This window comes from Cavia porcellus, unplaced genomic scaffold, assembly GCF_034190915.1.
Source record: "Cavia porcellus strain 051 isolate PalLab524CR breed Dunkin Hartley unplaced genomic scaffold, mCavPor4.1 scaffold_8, whole genome shotgun sequence".
Taxonomy (NCBI): Eukaryota; Metazoa; Chordata; class Mammalia; order Rodentia; family Caviidae; genus Cavia; species Cavia porcellus.
In genome coordinates, this window is record NW_026947491.1 from 2,312,953 (window position 1) to 2,337,481 (window position 24,529).

Below are 24,529 nucleotides of genomic sequence, written 5' to 3' on the forward strand. Positions count from 1 at the left end.
CAGTTTATAATGTGCTAGGTGATATAAAAACCACAAACAGCTCTTTCTCAGGGAATACACAAACACTACAATAACAGAATGTCACACAATTCACAGAAAGGAATGCTTGTAGTGACCACATCTTTTAAAGAAGGTAAACTGAGATGAAAAGACCTACGTATGAGTGGAAGCTTACTTCGGAGATAAACTAATGTGTGAGAATGGGACCCTATAAAATGGACTGGGAGAGGAAAGATCCAATGAAAAGTTCCAGAATGATATGGTATGGGGAGGAATCAAAGGTACCCATCCTCTGGAGCAAGTGAGTCTTTTCCACATACAGACGCCAAGCCTAGATTAAGCTCTACACCAAGGAAGGGCATGCCATTCAGTGGGAGACACAACTCATAGGTCAGGAAGGAATGCAAGAGTACCACTGATGCGGAGAAAAAGGAAAACACACCCAAAAACCCTGTCAGAGTGGAATGGAAAGAGCGTTCCATGAGGCTAATGATGAGTAGGAGCTGCACGACAGCCTTCAGGTTGGGGCTGAAGCTCACTATGAATTTGGGAAAGAGTAGGAAGGGCACCTAGGCTGAACAGGACTGTTTTGAGACTAAGAGGATGAGGAGGGTCTACAGCACAGGTAGGAGGACTGTGAATAACTGAGAGACGGAAAGGCAAGATTGTTCTGGGTTCTTCTTAAAATAAAATATTTCTCAATTTGTTCCACTATGAATTACGGGCAGATTTAAAGAACTACTTAGTAGCAATGTGTGTATCATAAAAAGACCAGCCTTTCATCCAGTAATTCACTAGGGGAGAGACATGTAGGGCCTGACTGACGATGCTGGGACATGAACATGACACCACTGCGGTGGGGAGGCGATGGGGGCTCAGGAAGCCATGGTGTGCAATAGACTACAGAGAACTTCACGAGCTTCAAACGTAAGAGAGTAAGTCATTTCCAGCTGGTGCACAAAAGTCACACAAATGATATCCTTGAAATTTCAGGGATAGTGCTTAACAGAGGAAGGCAGTCATAGGAATCTGAGACAGATGACAATACATGTGTATGTTGGGGGGAGATTATTGTTCTTCCAGAGATGCCAGTGAACCTGAGGTAGTCAAATAATCTACAAAACAGAAACAGAATTGAATCACAAAAAAACTAAGGATGGAAAGTAATTTAAGGTGGAAAGCAAAATATGAGAGAAGATAAATTTCTAAGAAAGAGAATGTATAGAGTTAAGGAAGACACACCAATGAAATAGAGAAGCAACCAAAAAGGTGGTAGGAAAAATTTAATAGAGGTTAAGTAGTTTCAAGAGTGAGAGACAAGGTCAAGCATTTTCATGGAGCTGAGGAAAAATAGGAATGACAAACAGCAAATAAATGTGGTAAGCCTTTGGCAGATAATCTTTAAAGGGACAGTACTATTTAATACAGGTAGATGATACTCAAAAGGTAAAAACAGATTAAATATAAGTTCATAATACTTTTTATAGATATTGGCAAAAAGTAAGGAAAAAACACATGGGGGAAAATTTCCCTTATTCTAAAAACAAGTAATAATTTTGAAAAGGTCTGAAAGGAATTAGGTTAATTCTAATTATTTTTTTAAATGAAACAATCTTACATTGTATAAACACATCATTAAGTTTGTATCTGAGCCAGGCGTGGTGGCACACACCTCGAATCCAGCACTCAGGATCCTGAGGCGAGGACTACTGACTTTGACCCTGGAGACACAGTGAGTCCAAGGCCAACCTGAACTACTGAGGGAGACCCTATCTCAAATGAATAAATAAAGTTTATATCTGAACAACTTTTGACAATTCTTTAAAAATAAAAATCCATCCTGAAGGAATAAAGTATTCTCTTTCTAGTAAGATCCAAAAAAACTACTCTGGGCCTCTGAAGGGTTTCCTTAGCAGAGTAATGACGGGTGCTCAAACTAAGTTGAATGAACCAATGACAAACACCTCCACTTGTGGCTTTACGACCAGAATGGTCGCTCATTTTCACTAAATGGATATAACTATGGATGGCTGGCTGTATATGTAGACAGCAGGCATATCACACAGGAAGACAGAATAGAGAAAAACCACCTTCTAATTAGATAACTTTGTTTCCAAAGCAAACATTTCCTGAACTAGAATTGCCAATTTACAGGTTTAATTCATCTTACCTCATCATATGATTTACATAGGCTTTGCTACAGCTAGTGTTGTATCTGCAAAAGCTACAGTGGACGTACGTAGGAAAATGGTTTGTAAAATCTTTTACTTCAGAGCAACATTCAATGCACTTGTGAACACCACGACGAAACCTTTAATGGAGACATGAAGAAAATGATATAAATACATTTTAAAACAAAACCAAAAGAGACAGCTGTATCACTGTTCTATTAACTAAAAAGTGTAATGTTCTAAGTTAAGTTTAAAGAGGTATTACACAGGGATAAAATATTACCTTAAATTCCTCAATGCTGTATTAACTTTACTCTTTTTATTGCTATTAGCCAATGTATTTTGTTTCTTTTGTACATTAGGTATTTTTGATTTGTATTTAGATTTATTTCCATTAGGTTTACTTCCAGTGGATTTGGGTGTACTGGGTTTACTTGTGTTTAATTTTGTGGGACTTTTTGCAGTTAAATTTTTTGTCCGTGGAGGTGAGAGCTGAAGGATAGAAGTACTTGCACTGATAGAAGGTGTAGGTGAAGATCCTGATTGAAGGGGTGCGACTGAAGCTCGAATAGTAACCTACAAAAGTGAAGAAAATATCTACTTTAAAAAATTAACTATTAATATTAAAATAGCACTGTACAAAAGAAAATAAACATCAACTATTTTGAAATGACCACAGATTGACTATAATTAGGTTTCTTCTATTTGCACTAAATGTTCAACACAATTAAATGAAATTAAACTAGGTATTTATTTACTTGTAATATTACATTTTGTATTGATATCAGTTATGTTAACAGTTATTAATGGATAATTAGGAGTTAATACAAATTCTATGAATATCAACAGTACACTTCATAGCCATTTTAATGCTGATAGTTTTAAAAATTCACATAGAGCTCAAAATTTAAATTGTAAGTCTGAAAAATAACTCTAGAAAGGTCTATATTACCTCTGACAACTATAAAACAAAGATTTACAGTAAATGCAACCTCGTGTTTCTGGGGCTTACTGACCAAAACTTAAGTTAACAAATGTTTTAAGAAGGGTTACATCAATTTATTACATATGTAAAGAGTTTAATATTTAGCATTTTCTTAACAGGAATTAATACAAACTATTATTTAAAGTGAAGAAAGAAAATAATTGTATGTGTTGCTCAATAGTAGGAAACACAATTGCCCGTTAACATTCTCATTAAATCATTTAGCCATATTCTTTTCATGTATTTGAGGAACAGCATAACAACCTCCTGCAAAATACATGTGTCTAAGTGTGATACAAAAGCACTATGCCAGGAAACAAAGGATCTAAAGTTACATCTCATGTTACCCTTTCCTAGGCATGTGACCTTAAATTAATAACTCATCTTCTGTAAGCTTTTTAAAATCTGTAATATAGGGGAATCCTTGATTGCTGTATGGATTAAATAATAGATGTATGAAAAAGTATACCAGAAGGCTAACTCTAAGGTGCAACATAAACATTTAGTACCATTATCATTAATATTATTATTATTAATACGGGAAGAAACACGAAGAGGACTGCACTGCTTACATTAGTGTTCTGCATGTCTAGTCCCAGCATGAAATGAATGGACTGCAGGGAAGGATGGTTGGATAGCTTCTCTTGCTCTAGGTCTTCAGAGTATGGCTTTATATTGTTTTAGTTAATTCGATAATAGACATACCCACATTCAAAGTAAGAACCCAAAGCCAAATATAAATGTTTTTGGGATTATTTCACTTTGGATTATCCATGCCTCTGTTTCCCTCCAGTGGAGCAAATTTCAAGAGCTGACTGTATATAAAGAAGTTAGAGAAAGCAGATGCATATAAGGCAAAAAGGGTAAAGTAAATTCCAATAGTCAGTATGTTGTCACATGTGTTTGCTCACTTAAAAACACAACGCTGTCCAGCAGCAGAACTTGCTTCTGAGTGTAGACCCAGAAATGACAACTTCAACAAACATTTGAGAACGTAGGGTATTTAAGGCATTACTCCAGATACTAGAAATACAAAGATAAATAAAATGATTCCTGACATCAAACGTCTTAAGAGTTTAGCTGCAACAACTGACACACACAGTACCAACTGGGATGGTTCAAAAATAACCTATACCGAAAACAACCCTCTGACCCAGGGAAAAACTACTCTAGTTGCACTTACTAGGAAGGAATACCATTCCAACATAGCACCTGCCAAGACATACGATGGCACCTTGGTTCATAAACTGAATTTGCCCACAATTCTGGAGAAGATGGCTGCCCATTCGCTGTATTTGCTGCCCAATGCAGAGTTCACAAACAGAAAGTTTTGCCCAATGTTTCTGTCTGCAAACCAAATTGTTCGTAAACGAAAGCATTTGTGAAACAAGGTACCACTGTACTCAATACATAAATCCAGGCAGGAGTTTTATAAAACATTAAAATACACTATATTTTAACTCACTTTTGTTCCAGGAGGCAATCCTTCTAGTTGTTTAGGTTTTATAAATGTTCGATGATGCTGGGTCTTGTGATCCAATTTTTCCTTGCATGTCAAAAACTGCAACCTGCATTTTGTACAACGATGTATTCCTTTTTTCTGGTAGAAACAGAAAAAAAGGAGAAAAAAAATTTATAAAACCATAAATACATATGTGCTGAAACTGCTCTAACTTAATTTTAGTGGCAGTTTGCTCTCTCAGCATAAATAATATCAAAATATCATTTCATTTCTTAAATCTTAATTAATATTTGTCCTTCAACTGTTTATTACAATATCTCAATGCAATATGAACAGTCCAGTAACAGGTTCTAATGAATGTTCTGTCAGTTGTGATGTGAAAGCTCTTCTAATTATAAATCTGAAGCATTTAAGGACAAGTATTGTGAAAACAAGCTACCCTTTGCTTAACACAGAAGTAAACAATCTTATAAGCTTTTGTTATTTCCAATTGGTTGACAAGTTAGTAAAATAAAGACTGCAAAGCCATGTAAATCTTCAGTAAGTATTTCAAGGAAGGTTATGTTATAGAAAGGGTTACATAAAAAGCAGTCTTGTTCAATAAAACTTTCTGCAAGGACCAGTCTCAATCCGCGCTGTCAAACATGGTAGCCCCTCAATTCACAGGGAGACGGTCACTGGGCGCTTAAAACGCGGCAGGGTGACCAAGGAATTCAATTTGTAATTTCAGCCAATTTCAACTAAAACTGTACCATGTAACCAGAGGCTACCACCCTGGACAGTTTGCTACGGAGCATAAAAGAGCACACCTGATCCTAATCCACCTACAGGCTGAGATTCTCAAGGCGAGTCTTCCTAAAGCCTTGTGCTCGTACTACTCCACAGGTGGGGAAGGAAACGCAGGAAGAATCTACTCTCTTTGCCATAAACAGGAACACTGCCAAACTGCTGAGCCAGTGTTCTTCTACTATGGTACATCAACTGACATCTTCACCTACTGCTCACATTACTGTGAAACCTATTTATATGGTTATGGATATACATATAATGATACATTTAAAACAATCTGTAACTACGAAGGGAGGTCTTTAACTTTCATCTCTGTTAGATATCACTACTTGTATTTAAATACAACCATTTATAAAATTCAAGTAAGATGATGCAGAGGGATGTACCTAGCACAGTCACTGGTACACAGCAAGCATTTTATAAGTAAAGCCATGGGCATCAAGTCCCATCCTGAACCACATGTTCTCACTCATGCGGAATAGAAAGGAGTGGATCTTACAGAAGTAGAAAGTAGGGGGCAGGCAAAGTAGGATAGTCTGGGGACAGGGAAGGTCAGAAAATGGACAACAAAATACAGTTAGATAGCAAGGATTGCAGTGTGGTAGCGCATGCCTGTAATCCCAGCACCTGGGCAGCTGAGCAGAAAAAAATCAGTGAGTTGGGAGGCCAGCCTGAGCCACATCGTGAGATCAGGGCCAGCCTGAAGTACACAGTGAGACCCTTCCTAAAACAAACAAACAAACAAACAAAAAAGGATATGCAGGCTATGTTCTAGTATTCTACAACATGGCAACGTAACTATGGTTTGTTTGTAACAACTCTTACATATTTTATAAACAACTAGAAGACAGAGATGCAAACGTACCCAACAAAAACAAACGGTACACTCATTAATTGGAATGGCTTTATTCTGGGCTGTTTGATATTATGGCCTGTGATGCAATGAACAGCTACTTTGAAGAAAATAAGACATAATAATAGTTAGTGCTAATTTAGTACCATCTTGTCTTAAAGCCGCACCAAACTATGGTTCTTCTGTCTCCATTGATTTTACCATGTTGTAACTTGCTGGATTTTATCGTATGTGGTAGTATAAACAAAAATTGTTATAGGCAAAGAGATAATATAGAAACCATTGATCATTTTTTCTATTAGCTGGTTCTAAATACTCTACAATGCTTTCATCCACTTGAATGGTGTTACAGAGTCTTGATATGTTTGATGCTATAGCATATGAAGTTATATTCAAATGTTTCAAAGAAAAAGACACTATGGTAACTACTACTAAGTCGGGTTATTTGGTGGTGAAGCAGTAGGTTGCTGAAAGTGTCATGCTTTAACCTGTATTCTTATGTTGTTATGCCCCCTTTTATCTCATCCTCTCCCTTATTCATTAAAAAATTATTTAATTTAAAAACAAAACAAAAAAACAAATGGTAACTATTTGAGAGGGAAATGCTAATTACCCTCATTTGATCATTACATACTGTATACAAGTATCAAAATGTAACACTGTACTCCATGAATATTGTATGTATAATTATGCCAATTAAAATTACTTTAAGAAATAGGAAAAAGTTTATTACATATTCAAAGTATTATATAAGAATAGTATGTTAACAATTCTAGTTGTATCTTCAAAGTAGTATACTGAATTATATCAAAAGGATACACTCAAGGAAGAGGAAGAAAGAGAAAAAAAAAACTTGGGCAAGAAACAAATGCCCCAACACCAGGGCAGAAATACAGTTCACCACAGCTTCTTTCCCAAAAAGCTTTTCTCCATTAACACTTCCTAGGTTATCTCATCCAGTTCCATGACTTTAATACCATGAATCCAACAGCCCACTTGACATTATTCCTTGATGGGTAATCATGCTTCTCAAATCAACATGGACAAAAACCGCACTCCAGATTGCTTCTCTGTCTCCTTGCTCCCATGTTCTATACATGTTCTTTCCTGTCTTTCTCACAGCTTAGAATCTGGGAACACCTCAGTCACTGTCAAATTCCACATCTACGTCACATTAATAAGATCTGCTGGTTCTACTTGTACAAGTATTCCTTCTTTCCACTGGTCACTGCTTCCAAACAAGGCTATCACCCTGGTCTAGTCATTCATTCAGACTACAGTACAATTTCCTTCCCTTTTCTTTCTGTATTAGCCAGAGGTTCTTAAAATATGCCAGATCTTCCTTTAATACCTTCCAGTGGCTTTCCAAAGTCCTGACTCTGGCCTGCCTGTTATTGCTACAACCTTGTCTCCTACTATTGATCCTCCCAGCCATACTACCTTCCTTTCCTATCTTTGAGTGCAGCACAAATATGCACACATATAACTATACGTGTATACGTATTTTAACATATATATACACACATTTACTCACTTTACTGCCTACACTGTGTATCACATAAAAGGGCCTATTAAAAGTAATATTAATATTAATGACCACCCTGGATGCGAAAGAACAACTCCTCCCTTCATACGACCTCCCCTCTCCTGGGTGCTCCTTTCTGCATCCCTCCCCCACAGTACACCAACATATACATTGCAACATAAATCCATACACACACATTACCTTTCTACACTAATGATGCAAATTCTAAAAGACAGACTTTGCCTTAGCTATACAACACCTAAAAGAGCCCTTGGCAGGTAGTGAAGCAATCTAAATAAATACCTGCTAAATAAACAGGCCGAAAGCAAGTTCAAAATGACTGCCATTCTACTCAAATGAACTGTTCATAGGTTTAAAAGAAGATTCCAATTTACTATTCCCTCAAAGCCTTACCCAACTCACTTAAGTATATGTGCATACATCTCATTGTGTTAAGATGAACATATAATATTACAGTTTTTTGGTAACACAATGTTCAAACAAAAAACCAGCAATCCTTGCCAAGTACATAGAGAAATACTATTTGCAGCGTGCATGTGTGTGTGTTACTGGGGACTGAACCCAGTGCTGTCATACTGACCTACATTCCAGTCTTTTTTTTTTTTTTTAAGCCATTAGGTTGCAAAGGCTGGGCTCAAACTTGAAATTCTCCTTCTTCAGTCTCCCAAAGGCTGGAACAACAAGTGTGCACACCACACTTGGCTTACAATGTATTTCTTAATGAGCACACTGCGCTGTTCAAGTCTCACTGTATGTAATTCCTACCTCTGGACTTAATGCCAATGTGAAATCCAATTTAGCCCCTGAGTAATAAAGTTTGGGCTCTAATGTCAAATTTTGAGTCTGTTTTTTAATAAACAATGTGATATTAATATAAAATAGAAATAAAAATATGCATACAGTTGTTGTGCAGATGAAATGAGAAATGCATGAGTAGACAACACAGTGCCATATAGTAAATGATTAGCATCTATAAACTGATTATTTTATTAAAGATCTAATACATTTATTTAATCAAAAAGTATAGTCTTTCTTCTTTGCTTTAAACTATGTAACTGAAATACCATGCATTTTTTCTTATGGTGATTTACAAGACCTTCAAGCCAATATACCTACCATGTAAACATTCATCCATTTGAGCATACACCTGCACAACATCTCCTATCTTTCAGCAAGAACACTAAAGAGAAAAGACCTGACACAACTAATTAGGTAAAATGAGAACCTGCTGCAAGTATTTGTTTCTCTGAGGTAAAGGCATCACACACCTGTTCAATTAAGAAAATCATGCCTACAATTCAAGATGCTTTAGTTTTAAGCAGGGCCAAAACATACTCGGCCGTGATTAGACAGGGAATGCCGGAGCTACGTCCCCAGCCTATGCCATGAATTCATGGGGAACAGGTTCCAGCATCCCAGCATCCCAGTCTTCCCGTCAGTTCTTGCACAGTGTGCTTCTCTGGATGTGGCAGGCTGGCACTTCTGCTGAACCCAGGCAGGTACTTTTCCCTTTGGCTTCCTTCTTCTAACATTTTACTTGATGTGTTTCAGGAAGATGCCTCATCTTAAAATGTGTAATATAATTCATATGCACATTAATTCTCCTGGCAAGAATCTTGCCTCAACTTGCTGATACAACAATGCCAGCTCTTCCAGTTTGCCATGGTGGTATGTGTATGGCATTCCTTTTTGAATAGTACCCACTCCCCTGTGGTCCACACTGTCACTCTTTTGGTAGATTTGTATATATGTGGCCAAAGGAAAAGCCCCATGTTTGCTAACAGGCCTAGAGAACATATGCAGGGTTTTTCTCCTCTTTCTCTTTTATGTAATATCATCTTAGCAAATTCCTGGAGGATGGTGGTTCTAGCTAAAAGAAGACTTATTATTTCTTAAAAGTTATAAAAACTAGGTTCTTAGCTCTATAGTAACCTAGAACAGAGTTATTTAATCTTTTTTTTACAAAATGTTATAAAAGTTACCCAAAAAAGCTATGACAGAGCTCTTCAAATACAATAAAATGAGACACAGAATCAGTGATTCTTATTGGCTAATACTACACTAATAATGTCACCTCTATTACAAGTTTATAATACCACTCGGCTATAATTTTCTAGTCTTTCATAAAATTACAGGAAGTGTAAATATGTTAAGAGGGTGTTTGATGGTCTTTGTTATTAAACATAGATTACCACTTTTAACTGGGCTTTTACTACTTCCCAGGGACACAAAACAAACAAAAAAGAAAACTAAGCACCAAGGCAACTCTGGATCTGAAGAGTTCATTATACAATTACATAGCCCACATACCCTGATCAGTCATCATAATTCCTACGTTTATACCTCACCGAGAGCATAATAAACCAAAATAAACTTAAAAATCTCATGATAAAACAGCCACTGCTGCAAACCTCAGTTTCCCTTTCAAAGCCCACAAATAAAATGTAGAATATTAAGAACAGTGTTTCCCAAACTGTTTATCAAAATAATAATAATAATAATAATAATAAAAGAAAAACAGCTAATAGGCATTGTTCAAACAGAGTTTGGTAGTCAAGTTTGAGAAATGATACAGTCCATCTTGGAGCCATACAATGCCCATTAGCATAAGAAAAGCACCAAGAAGCCTGGACTGAACTGAAGCACCAACTTGCCAAGCAGGTGATTATGCCACTGAGCTAAATCTCCAGCCCCCAATTTTTTTTAAAGCAGCCCCATTTTTAGAGAGACAAAAAATTCCTTAATTCTATATATTTAAGCATTTACTAAATTTATTAACCAGAGACTATTTGGGGCAATGTCTCTTTAATACCTGATGAAATTTGTTGGGGAGACCCTAGAATAGATCGTGCCAGAATTTCTCAAGGATAGATGATATTCCAGTGACAACATAAGTGATCCCTAATTCATTTGGAAATTCTACTTTTATGATCTTTCTGAATAAAAAACAATAAAATGAGTTAATGATTATATAGCAAGTAAAGTTGACAGCAAAGTGAATACCCATGACCAACTGGTATGCCAATGTAATTGATAAGAAAATGCACTGAGGCTTTACAGTAATAATAGGAAAACCTGATTAGATAATCAGATCTAGAAAACCCATCAGCTTCTGAATTTGACAAAAGCACTATTGCTCTTTCAACCACTCAAGAATAGGATTAGAGTTATATCAACACTTTTAGCTGAAATAAAGGATGGTTTCATTTCTTCAGGGAAAAAAGCTTAACAGCAGAATTCTTCAAAAGGATATTAATCCAGAGCAGAACTAGTCAGGATCTAAATTTGGTTGTCTGACAATCTAAATTTAGTTGTCTGGCATAGTTTTTATACACAACCTTAAACTGGGTTTATGATGACAACAAATCATCTCATAATACTAACAAAGGGTTAGAAAGTAGACAAAATTTGAAGAGAAAAAGTAGAAGATAGACTCTTCGATCAATTGCTTCTTGGTTGACACTCATCTTTTCCCCTCCTTTTGATAAGTCCCTTCTAAACCATTCTCTAATCTTTTGTACATTTCACTCATCTCTTTTTTCTCTCAATGCCACAGTTCCTATTTCTATCCATCTTTCACAACTTTCATTATTTATATGTCACATCACCAACAGAGAAAAAGAAAGGAAAAATGGAAGTCTCATATGTAATTCTGGATAAACTATAAATAACTTATACAACTTGGAACAACCCTGTTTCCCTTGCAGAACAAATCTAATCAATGATCTGAGCTATAATAAATCTTTTTGCTAAGACATCACAAGAAAGAATCCGTAAATCTCACCTGATGCTTCATATAATGATGCATATAGGGTGTTGCAATTTTAATAACTTTGAGGCAAAACGGACACAGCAAGTTCTTAGTGTTTTCATGGGCTCTTCTGAAATGAGCTTCTACATCAGAAAATGATGATGATCTATAATTACAAACCTGAAGACATGAAATTAAAAAATAACAGAAATGGACCATTTGTTTAGAAAAACATTATGTACCATTAACCTAGCCCATGCCTACAAAAGTAAAATTCCCACTCAAACAAGAACCAAAAGAGAAAAACAAAGTTACTTTTCAAAGGAAGGAATGCTTCCTAAAACATAATTAGGGTCCCTACTCTTTATCTGATAATTTACTTTCATCCCCTATTTTGATTTAAGTTTTGTGTTCTGGCACCTCCTGTCATGTAAAATGTTTCTGATACATAAAATAACATTCTCCTTTAGATTATATAAATGGTCTCCAGACTATAACAGTGACAACTCGTCTTTTTCTTCCTAGTACTTCAAATTCCGAGAAAATATTAGTCCCAAAACATTTGAGAGGATTCTTCACAACGGCAATTTTTATTTGCATCCTATTCCTCTCTTCTTCCCTCAGTGTAAGACGCATCTCCACACACTGGTCTTTCTCCAGGAGCCTCAGCCTTGTCCTGTCCAGGCCAAGCCAGCCTGCTGTACACATCACCTCCGGTGGCCCACAAGTTAGACCACTCACTCACTTATAAGACAGGCTTTAATTCCAGTAACCAATATGACCTAAGTGGCTAAAAAGTGAAGTAATAATGCATTTCATGACATGGAAACTATGAAATTCAAGTTTTGGCATCCATAAATAAAGTTCTACTGAGAAACCGTAAACTCATTTAACTGCCTACTGCTGCCTTTGTGCCACAGTGGTGGCAGAGCTCACTGGCTGCCAGATACAGCAACCCTCACACTCTGATGTATTTATCCTCTAGACCTTTACAGAAAAAAAGGTTTTAGACACTAGGTGAAAGTATTAAAATCTTACAATCAAAACAACAAACAAATCAAACAAATGCATAACACAATAAAATGTGCTTGTACCTGGCAGATATATGGCATTTCACCCGGTTTATGATTGTCCTTCATGTGTTGTAAAAGAACATGTTCTGTTTCAAATGATAATTCACAGATTTTACAAATAGCTAAAAGTTGGAGGGAAAATGGCATTAAAACATTTAATATACAAATATTTAAAAATTCATTTTACAAGTCAATATCAATGTTACAGTTACAATAGCAACACTAGTTGTAGATTTGGTGACCAATTACATAGTTGTTAACTGAGTACCGAGCAGTTTCAAATACCTCACACTTACATTAACTCCTATAAAAGTATTATGAGAAAGGCATTCCGTTTATTCTATTACTCAAGCAGAAAGTAGCCTGCATGAATTTATAGAGCTATAATAAGAGGTAGATCTGGACTCTGAACTCAAGCTGTCCAGCTCTAAAATGTGTAATTTTTAATTACAATTATTATTATTTTCCTTATTAAAGTTTAAGTGAAGGGCACTGATTTTATGTTTCAAAACTATGACCTTAGGCTTCCAACTGATTCTCCACACCCTATGTATAGGTTACACCAAAGTAGTTATTATAATGAATTATTTGCAAGAAAGACTTTAGTTTTAGTAAATAATTTTATTTTAAAATATATTAAAATTAAAACAAATTCATTTTAACTCCAAATTCCAAAGTCTAATTGTTATTCTTATTTTCTAGCAGAACTTACAAGCTTGAACAGCTCCCCCTAAAGAAATCAGTGACACTCAACACTGAAAAGAAACGGTAACATACTGGAGAACTCGTGTGGGGTGTGAGTGCTCTCGATGTGGCACTGCAGCTGGAAGGGGGTGGGGAACTGGCGGTAGCAGTGCTGGCAGGTGGTGTGGTTTTCCCAGCTCTCGCTGCTCTGCTTTTCCAGTTCCAAATGGTGTTTCATGTGGTTCATGAACCTATAAAACAATTTTCAACAGGTGCAAAAATTCAGATTTAAAACAAAAGGAAAATCTCATCAGTAAGCAGATGAACCTAACTACTAAAAACATGAACTATTACTGAAAATAAAATCCAAAAAGTCCTCTGGAAAAGTGTGCATTTTAAATAATCACTTCTTTTAAATTGCTAAGTAAACATCTTTTCATCTGTTTTAAAATAATTTATTATATTAGTGATATTCCACTAATTTGAGCTATTATTATTTTAGGTCTTAAAAATTTTTCGATAAAGCACCAGTCTTCAATATGAGGTATTATTTGTATTTTAAAATAAACACTGAAAGCAAGGCATCTAAAGAGTCATAGGAGAAATCTTTCAAGGATTTAAAGATGTACAATAGATTCTACCTGCCTAAAAGAGAAATTACTGGTATTTTCGCTTGTTTTACATGCATTTAAAAACCAAGACACAACTATAATGCTACACTTTACAAGAACCCTTTGTTTTACTTAAAGATCCTGATTTACTGTGAGCACAAACTGTCCATTCCAGCTAGCAGACTGTGCCCTTTCTAGGCTGTCTCCATCTCTGTTTTACATTCTGCTGTTTCCGCCTCCCTTAAAAGGCTTCTTGTGAGCAGGAACGCTGACCTTCAACAGCAGAGAGCAGCAGAAATGGGAACACTTACATGAAAAAGCTTATTACAGTTGTTCACTGAATTTGAAAATAAAGTTATTCAGTTAAAACAATTTCTGGACTGGGTCTACTATCAGTAACTACTCATAGCAAGGCCCTAAATATGGTAATTTTGAAACTAGGTGATAATGTCGTCCATCTGGCCAACAGTCATCATCCCTTTCTCCTACCTCTACAGAACTACTCTTTATAGCAGGCTCTGGTATGCTAGAAACAGCTTTTCCTCCTCTGGTTTTTAGCACTAGCTCTAGAAGCCCTAACAGAAAATCCTTTGTTAAAATCCCAGGACCAGTGAGTTTTCAGAGTACAGCTCTGAACGCTTCATAACATCTCAGCGAGTCCCCTGAATTCTCCTATATCACCACAGAACCCACTGCCTGGAGCCTCACATCTCTCACACCAATGGGTGGGAATGGGAATAGGGGCCAGAGAACAGGGAACAGAGTTAACGTGTTTTCAGTGACACTCAATTAGAGAAAAAAACAAAAACCACACTAGCTTGTTCACAGGTAAAAGTAGAAATCTTAAGCTCTTTGTTTCCACTCTAATGAAAACTACAATTTGCCTTCCCAATTTTATTGAGAAAAACAAAGGCAAAATATTGAATATTACATTTAATTTTAGTCATGAGGTGCTTATCATTAAGGTTACACTTATCAAACAATATTTTTAAATGTTCAATTCATAAACATATCAAATGTAGTATGCTTAAAATTTCTGAAATAGTCTGCTAACAGGTATATGTAACTAGTCTCCTGAAACAATTCCCAGAAAAAGGAATTTTTCATTTTCATGCTCAATATTAAATGGGTTCATCTTATATAAATCCAAAACCTAATGCTAAAATAACATAGCATGCACCACATTTAACAAGGAATTAAGTCTCTGCCTTATCTGTTAACATGACTTTCTGGCATAGTTTTATATTAAAATAATGATAAGAGTATGAAAATAGGTAGAAGAGTTATAGTACTGTATCAGTGTTATATTTCAGGTTTCTTTCTGTTAAACTACTGAGACTATTAGTTTTGAGATGGTTGTTACAGTATGATAAAAGAAGGCAAAGAAAAATGAAAATTATTGCAAAATAAATATGGGATAAGGTTTCAAAATTATAAACACTACCATAAAGAAACCATTAATAATTATTATAGGAGAAAACCACAAAAGAAACCCAGGAAAATAAAGAAATGCTGCGCCCAGATGTAACTGTGATTAGAAAATGCCAGTTTAGATGATAGTTATCAAGAATAAAAGTCATACATACATATGTATGTATATATCTGTGTACACTAACAAATATATCAGATGCAAGGAAAGTACACTCATACCCACAACTTACTTTGACACAAATCACCAAAAACTCAAGACAGTATGAAGGAAGGATGAAGAAAAACATGATCAAGCAAGAAGAATAAAACACTGAGTAGTATAACCAAGGTGGTAAGTACACAGAGTCCAACATAAAGTTTGAAATTTTTTGATGAGTAACTTAAAATTTTTGCAATAAAAAGGCAGAAAAAAATCACCTTTCCCAATATAAATATCAGGTTCTATAAGCAAGAAAAACATCATTCAGTGTCTTTACTTTGTTCTTATTACTGACATATCTTTCTAACATATCATATAACTAGAAGACTAAAGTTCCTGATATATAATGTATCTGTGTATACAAAATCAAAATTCCACTGGGAATAAAAGTAAATTTTTAAAATCAAAGCAGGAAGTCTTTCCTGAACTGGTAAAACTCTAAAACTAGATCACTTTTTCATATAACATAAATGTTCGAAAAATTATAACTTGAAAGATCTGAGCATTAAATTATTAAAGAGAAGGTCAAACTGGACATATCTGAAGAAGCTCCTTCTTGTAAAGAGAAAAAAGCAAAATTCAAAGACATACACAAAATGAAAAATGCCAATAAAAACTCTTAGATACTACTAGAAGAAAAATAAGTTCATTTTATCTTACAATAAACTTTGTCTTTTCTTAAGCTATTGCAAAAATGTAAACTGATCCAGGAATCAAAAGTATAAGAAAGGATAAAACCTTTCTAACAAGAAAATCTGCTTTTATTCTCAGAATCATAGCATTAAAAAAAAATCAAATCAGAAATATAACATTTGTATCTATAGCATTTCAACTTTCAAATAGAAATGAAAGTAAGTATTTACATACCGAATATTATTTTTTAGAACTTTCAAGCAACTGAAGCACTTAAAGGTTGTATGAGTCTTCTGTTCTTCCTGGACTTCTCCTTCATGTTTTCCATAGTAAAAGTCATTAACTAACATGATCAATTTTCCTTTCTCTGAATCAACAGGCTTATTTGCTGTGTTTGAAAATTCTGTTTCAGCCAGTCCCAAAAAATTATTTATCATGTCTGGACAACAATACTGAAAGAGAAAAAAATAGAAACCTTATTTATTTTAAAAAAGAAAATGAAAAAAGATTCTGTGTTTACAACTTAGGCCAGACCATGTAAAACTATGCTTAAAAAAAAACTATATTTGAAAAAATAGTCACCAAAAATTTGTGGCACATCCACACTCTAAAAGATTCAGAGAATAAATATCTACTACCTTAATAAACAAAAATTTTTTTTCAAAAAAAATGAAAAACTTTAAAACCAGGACTTGGCTGTAGACTGAATACTTTTCCTTTGCTATTTGCCCTTTTCATATACATTTAATAATTTCTTGCTTGGTCAAAAGTCATTCATTTTGTATCACTGTCAAGAGTATAGGAAGGAAATGTGTTTTACACTCCTTGATATATATTTTAATTATTATGTGGTATATAAAATATTATAAAGTCTGATTGGAAGTAACCTGAACACAGCTAACGTGTGATTCCCCAGAACCAAAATACTAGAAAATATATGAAATGCATGTTTTTTCTTGATATCCAAAATGCTTAAATATTTGAACTAATATTTACCTCCTCATGAGTCAAATCAAGGCGTCACATAAACTTTTCCCAATATGCAATACTTTTATACTTGAGCATTTCTTTTTCCAACAAGATATAACCAATTCATTAAGTGTACATAATTTCTCTAAAACATTGTTTGTTATAAGAGGTCAAGCCCAGGAAGACAGACTCTGAAATAGCCAAACGTGCTAACACGATAACTGCACCAAATCCTAGTATTTGGGAGGCTGAGGCAAAAGGATAAGCCATGAGGCCCGCCTGCCTACACTGTGAGTTCAGGCCACCCTGAGTTACACAAGGTGAGACTGTGTCTCAAAAAAAAAACTAAAATAAATCAATGAAATACAGTGATAACTGGTGAACCTGCTTCAGACCAGCTAAACCATAGCATCTAGACACAGGGCTTAAAAGCTGTATTTTTTAACAAGAACCCAAGAAATTCCTTTATAAATGACATGTTTCCTAAATGTTACTTATTAAATACAAAGAAAAGTTTCAAAATCTAAATACAAACTTCCAGTCTTCCTTTTATGCCACATTTGAAAAGTTAACCAGGAAAATACTGTATATTACAAGAGAATCCTTCTACTGAAGATAGATTTATAACATTTCCTTCAAGATTGGACTATTTATTTTGCGTCACTTGTCAACTTTAAAATCTACAATGAAAACAAACAAAAAATCCTCAAAGACTCTAAAACAAAGAGAAAGACAAAACTACTAAATAAATTGGACCAACAAAGTGACACAGAGCACAGCGTGGTGGTACACATCTGTAACTCAAGCACTTCGGAGGCTGAGCCAGGAGGACTGCCCTGAGTTTGTGGCCAGCCTGGGCTTCAAACTGTAACTTCAAGGGCAGCCTGAACTATTGAGAGATTTTGTCTCAAAAAAAAAAAAAAAAAAAAAAAAAAGAATGACATAACTTACCCTTATATATATTTAGAATTGAGGTTACGCCCATAAGCAAAATTCAGACAAACACGTTAGCTCTATAATGTACTGTAATTCACTACTCAGAATAAATTAGTTGAAATGAAACCAAAATGAAGACAAAGATTAAAAGAAGTGTCTCTATTCATGTTTCTAGATTCTTCTAGCTACATATGTCAGTGCCAGCTGGGTGTGGTGGTGCAAGCAAGCCTGTAAGCACAGTAGTTGGGAAGCAGAGGAGGAGGAGGATCACAAGTGTGAGACCAGTGAGTCTACATAATGAGCTCCACGCCAGCCTGAACTACACATGAGACCTTATCTCAAAAAACAAACAACAATAGAAATTGAAAGGCAGGAAAGGCAGGCTATTTCAGTCTTTCTATAGGGAAGATCTCTAGCAACAATGGGGGGAAATTATATATTTAATCATTTATTTATGGCAGTACTGGGAACTGAACCCCAGGCCTCAAGTCAGACTAAGTAAGCCCCAATGGCTGATCTACATCTCCAGCCCAAAATGTGGATAATCTTATACCCCAAACATCTCATTAAAACATGGCTTTCAACAAAAAATATTCTGAGTCATATTTGGCATCTGATTCTTTCCTAAAATCTACAAAATAATCTAAATAATCTATAATAGAGTATACTGCAGGGTTTATATTTCCAGATGTCTAATTGAGTATCAATGAAAGTTAAAGATTATTCTAACACACTCATAACATATGATATGCATAACACATGATGACTTGCTATTCTTTTTCTTATAGAAAAGACAGGATCAGATTTTTAAAAATACAAAGCTTATATGCAATGCCTTTCAAACAATGTTTTCAATCCCTTATGAAAAAGCCTAATAATATAAATCACTGACAACTAAAAACGGATAACAAAATATAGCAAAATTTAAGCAAGCAAAATATCTTAAGAGAAAATACCCAAAAGGCAAGAAAGGAACCTGAGAAATGATAAATAAGCTTAGACTCAGGTTTCCTGTGAGGGCTGTAAGTTGTGTACTGTGCAGCTGAGCTATGGTAGTCTTTTATTCAGCTCCAGGACCCTTTTGGTTCCAGCCCTTCACGACAGCCCTTTATGTATCCCTTATTTTCCTGGGTTAGCCATCCTCCAACAGTGAACACATCTGATGCCCCATACCAGGGACGGAGAACCTTTTGGAGCTCTCAGTATCAGCCCACCATGGCACACATCACAGGTTCACCACCCCTGCCATATACTACACTCTGGCAAAAATCAGACACTACCTGCACAGCTCTCATCTTTATACTTCCTAGTACACGGACCAGATTCTACTGTTTCTTAGAGCACAGAAAATTAGAAATTTGTTTTTTTTTGCTTTTTGAGATGGCTGTTTTCTCCTTGTATGAACATCCTGCATAAGTCAACACTTTTTGCTTTTCAGGTTGAAGTCATACAAAACCAAACAACCCAATTTCACAAATTTGATTTTCACTGAAACTAAGAGCCAAATTAAATCCACAGACACCATAATATGTACACAACACTACACAAAGCAGCCAAGGGGAAAGGCACCGAGTTGGGAAATCAGACAAGAGGACAGATCTGATAGAGTAACAGATCTGAAGAGAGTCAGGAAGGGGACTGGAAACAGAACACTTGACTAGCATGCACAAACTCCTGTGTTCAAGTCACAGCACTGACAAAACAAAAACAGTATCAGTAAAAATATACATCCCGAGGATAAGAAAACACACATTCTGAAGTGCAGTTAGATCCTTTTGTTTGTTGAAGGTACAAAAGCAGAACCACCCAAGTCCTGATTTGAGACAGAGAAGCTAAACAGGTAATGAATGCCACATGAAGAATCAGACACATATGCAACATCTGCCGGAAGGCAGACATTGTATAAACCAGCTAGAAGGTGAGGCTGTGTTTCCTCCCAGCAGGAGACCTGTACAAAACAGCTGGGACTAATAATAAGAAAAGCAAGTAATTCTTTTAAAAAGGAGTCAAAAAGATTAAAAAGAAAATGATAAGTCAGGCAACAACAAAGAAAATCAAACAAATTCATATTGGGCATGTACGTGAAATGTAAATATCTTAAAATGCAACTCAAAGTCAGACATTGTAGCACATGCCTGTCATCTTAGCACTCAGGAGGCGGAGGTAGGAAAATCACAAGTTTGGGGCCAGCCTGGGCTACACAATGAGTCCTAGAACCTAAACTACATACCAAGACCCTGCCTCAAAACAAAAAAAAATCAAATAAACTGCTGAAAAATACAGGAAGACATAAATACATAGCTTAAAAGACCCTATATGAGTAGGAAAACAAACACAAAATTCCCAACACTAAGTTAATGCATTGTAAAATTATAAGTCTTCAAAATTAAAGAATCCTCTGGACAGCCTGGCAAAAAGATCTAATCACTTAAAAGGGCAAAAATAAACTGGGCATGGTGGTTCACACCTGTAATACCAACACTCAGAAGGCTGAGCCAGGAGGATCACTGGAAATTCAACACCATTCTGGGCTACACAGTGAGTTCTAGGACAGCCTGAACTGCATTAGCAAGACCCTGTCTCAAATAGACAAAACAAACAAACAAACAAATAAATAAATAGGGCAAAAAAATTCAGGCTCGGCCCAGATCTTTCAACAGCAACATTTAAATACCAACACAATCCTCAAAGTGCAATCTTCCTGCAGGGTCTTGAGTTCGATTCACCATACAATAAAAAAGTGGAATCCAACTTGTTATCTATATGCCAAACTGCTTTTCAAGGGGTTACAATCAAACTGTTCTGAACATGAAAAAATCTGAGTTGACATCCCAGATCCTTTGAAAATCAAAGAAACTAGGCCAGAAAGACTGGTGATGAGCACTGAATATACTTACTGTGGAAAGAGATTAAAGCAAAAATGTGGAAAACAAAGTTAAGAAAACTAAATATAGTATCACATCTCCTAATGATGGAAAACTGATACAACCAACAAATACAAACCAGAAGGGGGTAAAGGGACAATGAGTAGGAATTTAACAAAGTTTATACATAGCCTCACATAGTGCACCAAGAAACATCATTTAGAATCACCAAATTAAATAATACAGATGAACATTTGAACAGCAACAGGAAAATGTTAAGTACATGCCCAACATGATGAATTCATTTGATTTTCTTTGCCTGACACCTTTCATTTTTTTTATTCCTTTTAACTTTCTAAAAAATTATTTGCTTTTCTCATTAGCCTTTGTATCCTGGTTAAAATTAGGCTGATAGAAAATAGAAAGTTTACTGCTACTTAGAAGACAGTAACAGAGAATAGCCAAAAGTATAAAAGATGACTAGAGTTATTGTTTTGGTTACTCTTCTCTCTTTGCTGGGACAAAACACCTTGCACCCCAAATGAAGGAAAGAAAGGTTTATTTAACTTCCAGGTTGTGGACGTTTCAGTCCATAATCAGCTGGCTCCAAGGTAGGGTGGCATGGCACCAGGTTAACACTTCAAGGAAGCAGCCAGCAAAAGCAGCCAGAGCAAAATGGGGAGAACCAGCCTTTTCTCTTTCCTTATATTGTAAGTAGTCTACCACCCTGAAGGGGAAGGTCTGTGCTCTCCTCCTACACAGGCTGAGGATGTTTACAAAAGACTCCTGGCTCTCTAGTGAATCTCTTAGTTAAATTTCTAAAGTGCTCAAGTTGACCCAATGTATCAACCATAATGGTCATACAACATTAAATTTATACAGATAACCAGAACAAATACAAAGTATATATACATAAAGTAACAACACAGTGAAAAAGCTTTAAAAAAGAGAAAGTGTTAAGAAAAAAAGTAACCAACCATAAGCACATAAACCTATCAGATCAATGTATACAAACTGATACAAACTGAACTACTAAAAATTTTTTTTCATATAGGATCACAAAGGAAAAAAACTTCTGAAAGAAAAAGAAGAACCTAAAACAAAGTGATTCAGAAGAGTTGAAGAAAACAAGTACTGTAAGCCTAACATCAAAGTACAAGTTGGGGTAAAAGCCACTATTAGACTAAAGGACACTTTTACAATATACACTTTTTAAAGCTAGATTTTTCTATATAACAAACAATAGCAACAATCTTAAAACTAGATACCCAACCAACTGATACTTGCAAACATTTTAAAATTTAAAGTTTGAAAGAATTTTACCTTCATGTGATTTTTCAGAGGGTCCAAAAGATTGAAATGAATATTGCACTTTGGACAAGCTCTTGGAAAAGGTGTTCCATTTTTAGACTGATCTGATGAGGTATTTGCACCTAAAATAAATTTATGGTTCAAAACTCATATTTTAACCTTACATTAATAACAACTTAGTTTTTCAATATCCAAAAATTTGTATAAATATTGGTAATTTCTTTTCTATAAGACTCCATATTTACCTTTTGATGGCATCACCTGAGAAGGTGTCTGGGATGAAGATTTAACTAAAGTTGAAGAATTTGTTCCAGGAACATTTTCACTGGGCTTAGGTTTTTTTGGATTAACACTGTTTACTTCAGAAGCAGAAGGTCGTTTTGATAAAAACGAACTTTCATTGATACCTAGAATGATTGAAATAGTGGGAAAAATAATAAACAATTCAGAATATTGCTTATGACTACAATAAGATGCCTGGGAGCTAAATTACAGGTAATGTAATTGAGTTATCATATCACATTTACAGTAGAAATTGAATGATCCAATCCCCAGATGGGTAAAGAAATAGTATGAACATTTATCATACACTATGTTATTCAAATAATTTGCAAAACTTTTTAAACAAAAATTCTAAATATGGCTTCAAATAAACAGATGTATAAGCAGTTATTATAATAAAAGAAACCAAACCAATATATCATGCAAGCCCAAAAAAAAGTTAAAACACAAAATACTCTCAATTACTTACAAATGAATTATCTTTCAGACGCTTAAATGCATTAGATGGTAAAAAACAAATTGACAGAAATAATTATTTGTTCTAAAACTTTAGATCCTTAAGATGCTCTTTTATTTAACAACTTAAATAAATTATGAAATAGTTATTTTTCCCACCTAACAAACTAAACAATGGTCCACTCCTGGCTTCACCTGGAATTACCCACTTATTGCTATGCACAGTGCTATACACTCATTCAGATGAAAGGGCACACAGCACAAGGATTTTTATGCTATGCTCTCCAGAGTTTAAGTGGCTCGTTTTTAAAAGAACAAATGGGCAGGTCTGATAAACTCTTTTCCATTTTATTTATTAGACCCTTGCATAAAATTGTTTATGTAGGAATTTTACTCCTAAAAATACTTTTCCACCTGAAAATTATCTTAAAGCTAAAAGATTTTAGCCTTACTGTACAGAAACGTTACAGAGATAACATATTTAAAGCACCACAACACAACAGCTGTCACACAGAAAAGTACTCAATTACTGGCAGTTATTATCATTACTATTGAATATTTTAATCTTAATTTACATGGAAAAAATTATTTCAATAGATTCATGTACAAATGCTTTAATAAAGGGAAGCACACCAGGATTATACTAGTCAACTGATTATATTACCTAATTATACTAGTCAGCTTCCATTTTATTCTTTAAGACAACATAAAAATTATCTGTCCCTGTCTTTAAAGCATTTGATTACAGGCAGATATACTACAGGTACATAAGAAAGGATTCTGTGTAATTACTTTAGCATTTAGGTCACTAGAAAAACCAGTAAATTCTAGGATTTAAATTAAGCAACTAACTACATAACAGGCTACATGGCAGAAACAGACTTATTTCAATGTAAGACTCTAACATAAGAAATCTCAATCTTATGTAATCATAATCACTCTGCATTTCTTTTCAATTATGACACTTTGAATTATATGTATTTGTTCTGTTAGGCTTGGGCTATTCCCCACCCTTAAGAGTTCTGTTTCTGTTAGTTAAAAGGCAATTCTCTTGTAACTTGAACAACTATTTTTCTAAGATGACAATATGTAATATATCAACAAGCAATTCCTTAGTGTTAATTTTTTTGTTGAATTCTGTATTATTCTACCCTTTTCTGTTTTTTTCTTTCTTTAAAAATTTTTTTAAAAATCTAATTCTCATTCAAGATCATGCTCAGATTCAATCTTCAAACCCTCATAATCTACACAGACAGAAGTCTATTAATCATGCTACCAAGCACGTCATTATTCATAACTGTCATACATAACAACCATTCATCATCAAGTCCTTTAAGCATTAGAAATTCATTTTTTAAATCAGGTGCAGTGGTGCACACTTATAATCCTGGCTACATGGGAAGCTGAGGCAGAAAATTTAAAATTTGAGGTCAGTGTGGGGATCTTGGTAGGACCCTGACTCAAAATTTAAAATTGCACAAAGGATTGTGGACGTAGTTCAATGGTAGTACACTTGTTTAGCA

At 35.0% G+C, this 24,529-nt stretch overlaps 1 protein-coding gene across 5 annotated transcripts in view; it reads right to left on the reverse strand.

Moving 5' to 3' along the window:
- Znf280d (zinc finger protein 280D) overlaps positions 1 to 24,529 on the reverse strand; it is a 98,766-nt gene that overhangs the window by 38,283 nt on the left and 35,954 nt on the right. For all 5 annotated transcript variants that reach the window (XM_063254261.1, XM_063254259.1, XM_063254260.1 and 2 more), the window contains 9 exons: positions 22,514 to 22,675; positions 22,281 to 22,390; positions 16,423 to 16,640; positions 13,408 to 13,565; positions 12,652 to 12,752; positions 11,591 to 11,737; positions 4,622 to 4,756; positions 2,455 to 2,747; positions 2,171 to 2,311 (listed from right to left, as the gene is read on the reverse strand). In XM_063254261.1, coding sequence (XP_063110331.1) covers positions 2,171 to 2,311; positions 2,455 to 2,747; positions 4,622 to 4,756; positions 11,591 to 11,737; positions 12,652 to 12,752; positions 13,408 to 13,565; positions 16,423 to 16,640; positions 22,281 to 22,390; positions 22,514 to 22,675 — 1,465 coding nt within the window. The remainder of the gene's footprint in view (positions 1 to 2,170; positions 2,312 to 2,454; positions 2,748 to 4,621; positions 4,757 to 11,590; positions 11,738 to 12,651; positions 12,753 to 13,407; positions 13,566 to 16,422; positions 16,641 to 22,280; positions 22,391 to 22,513; positions 22,676 to 24,529) is intronic.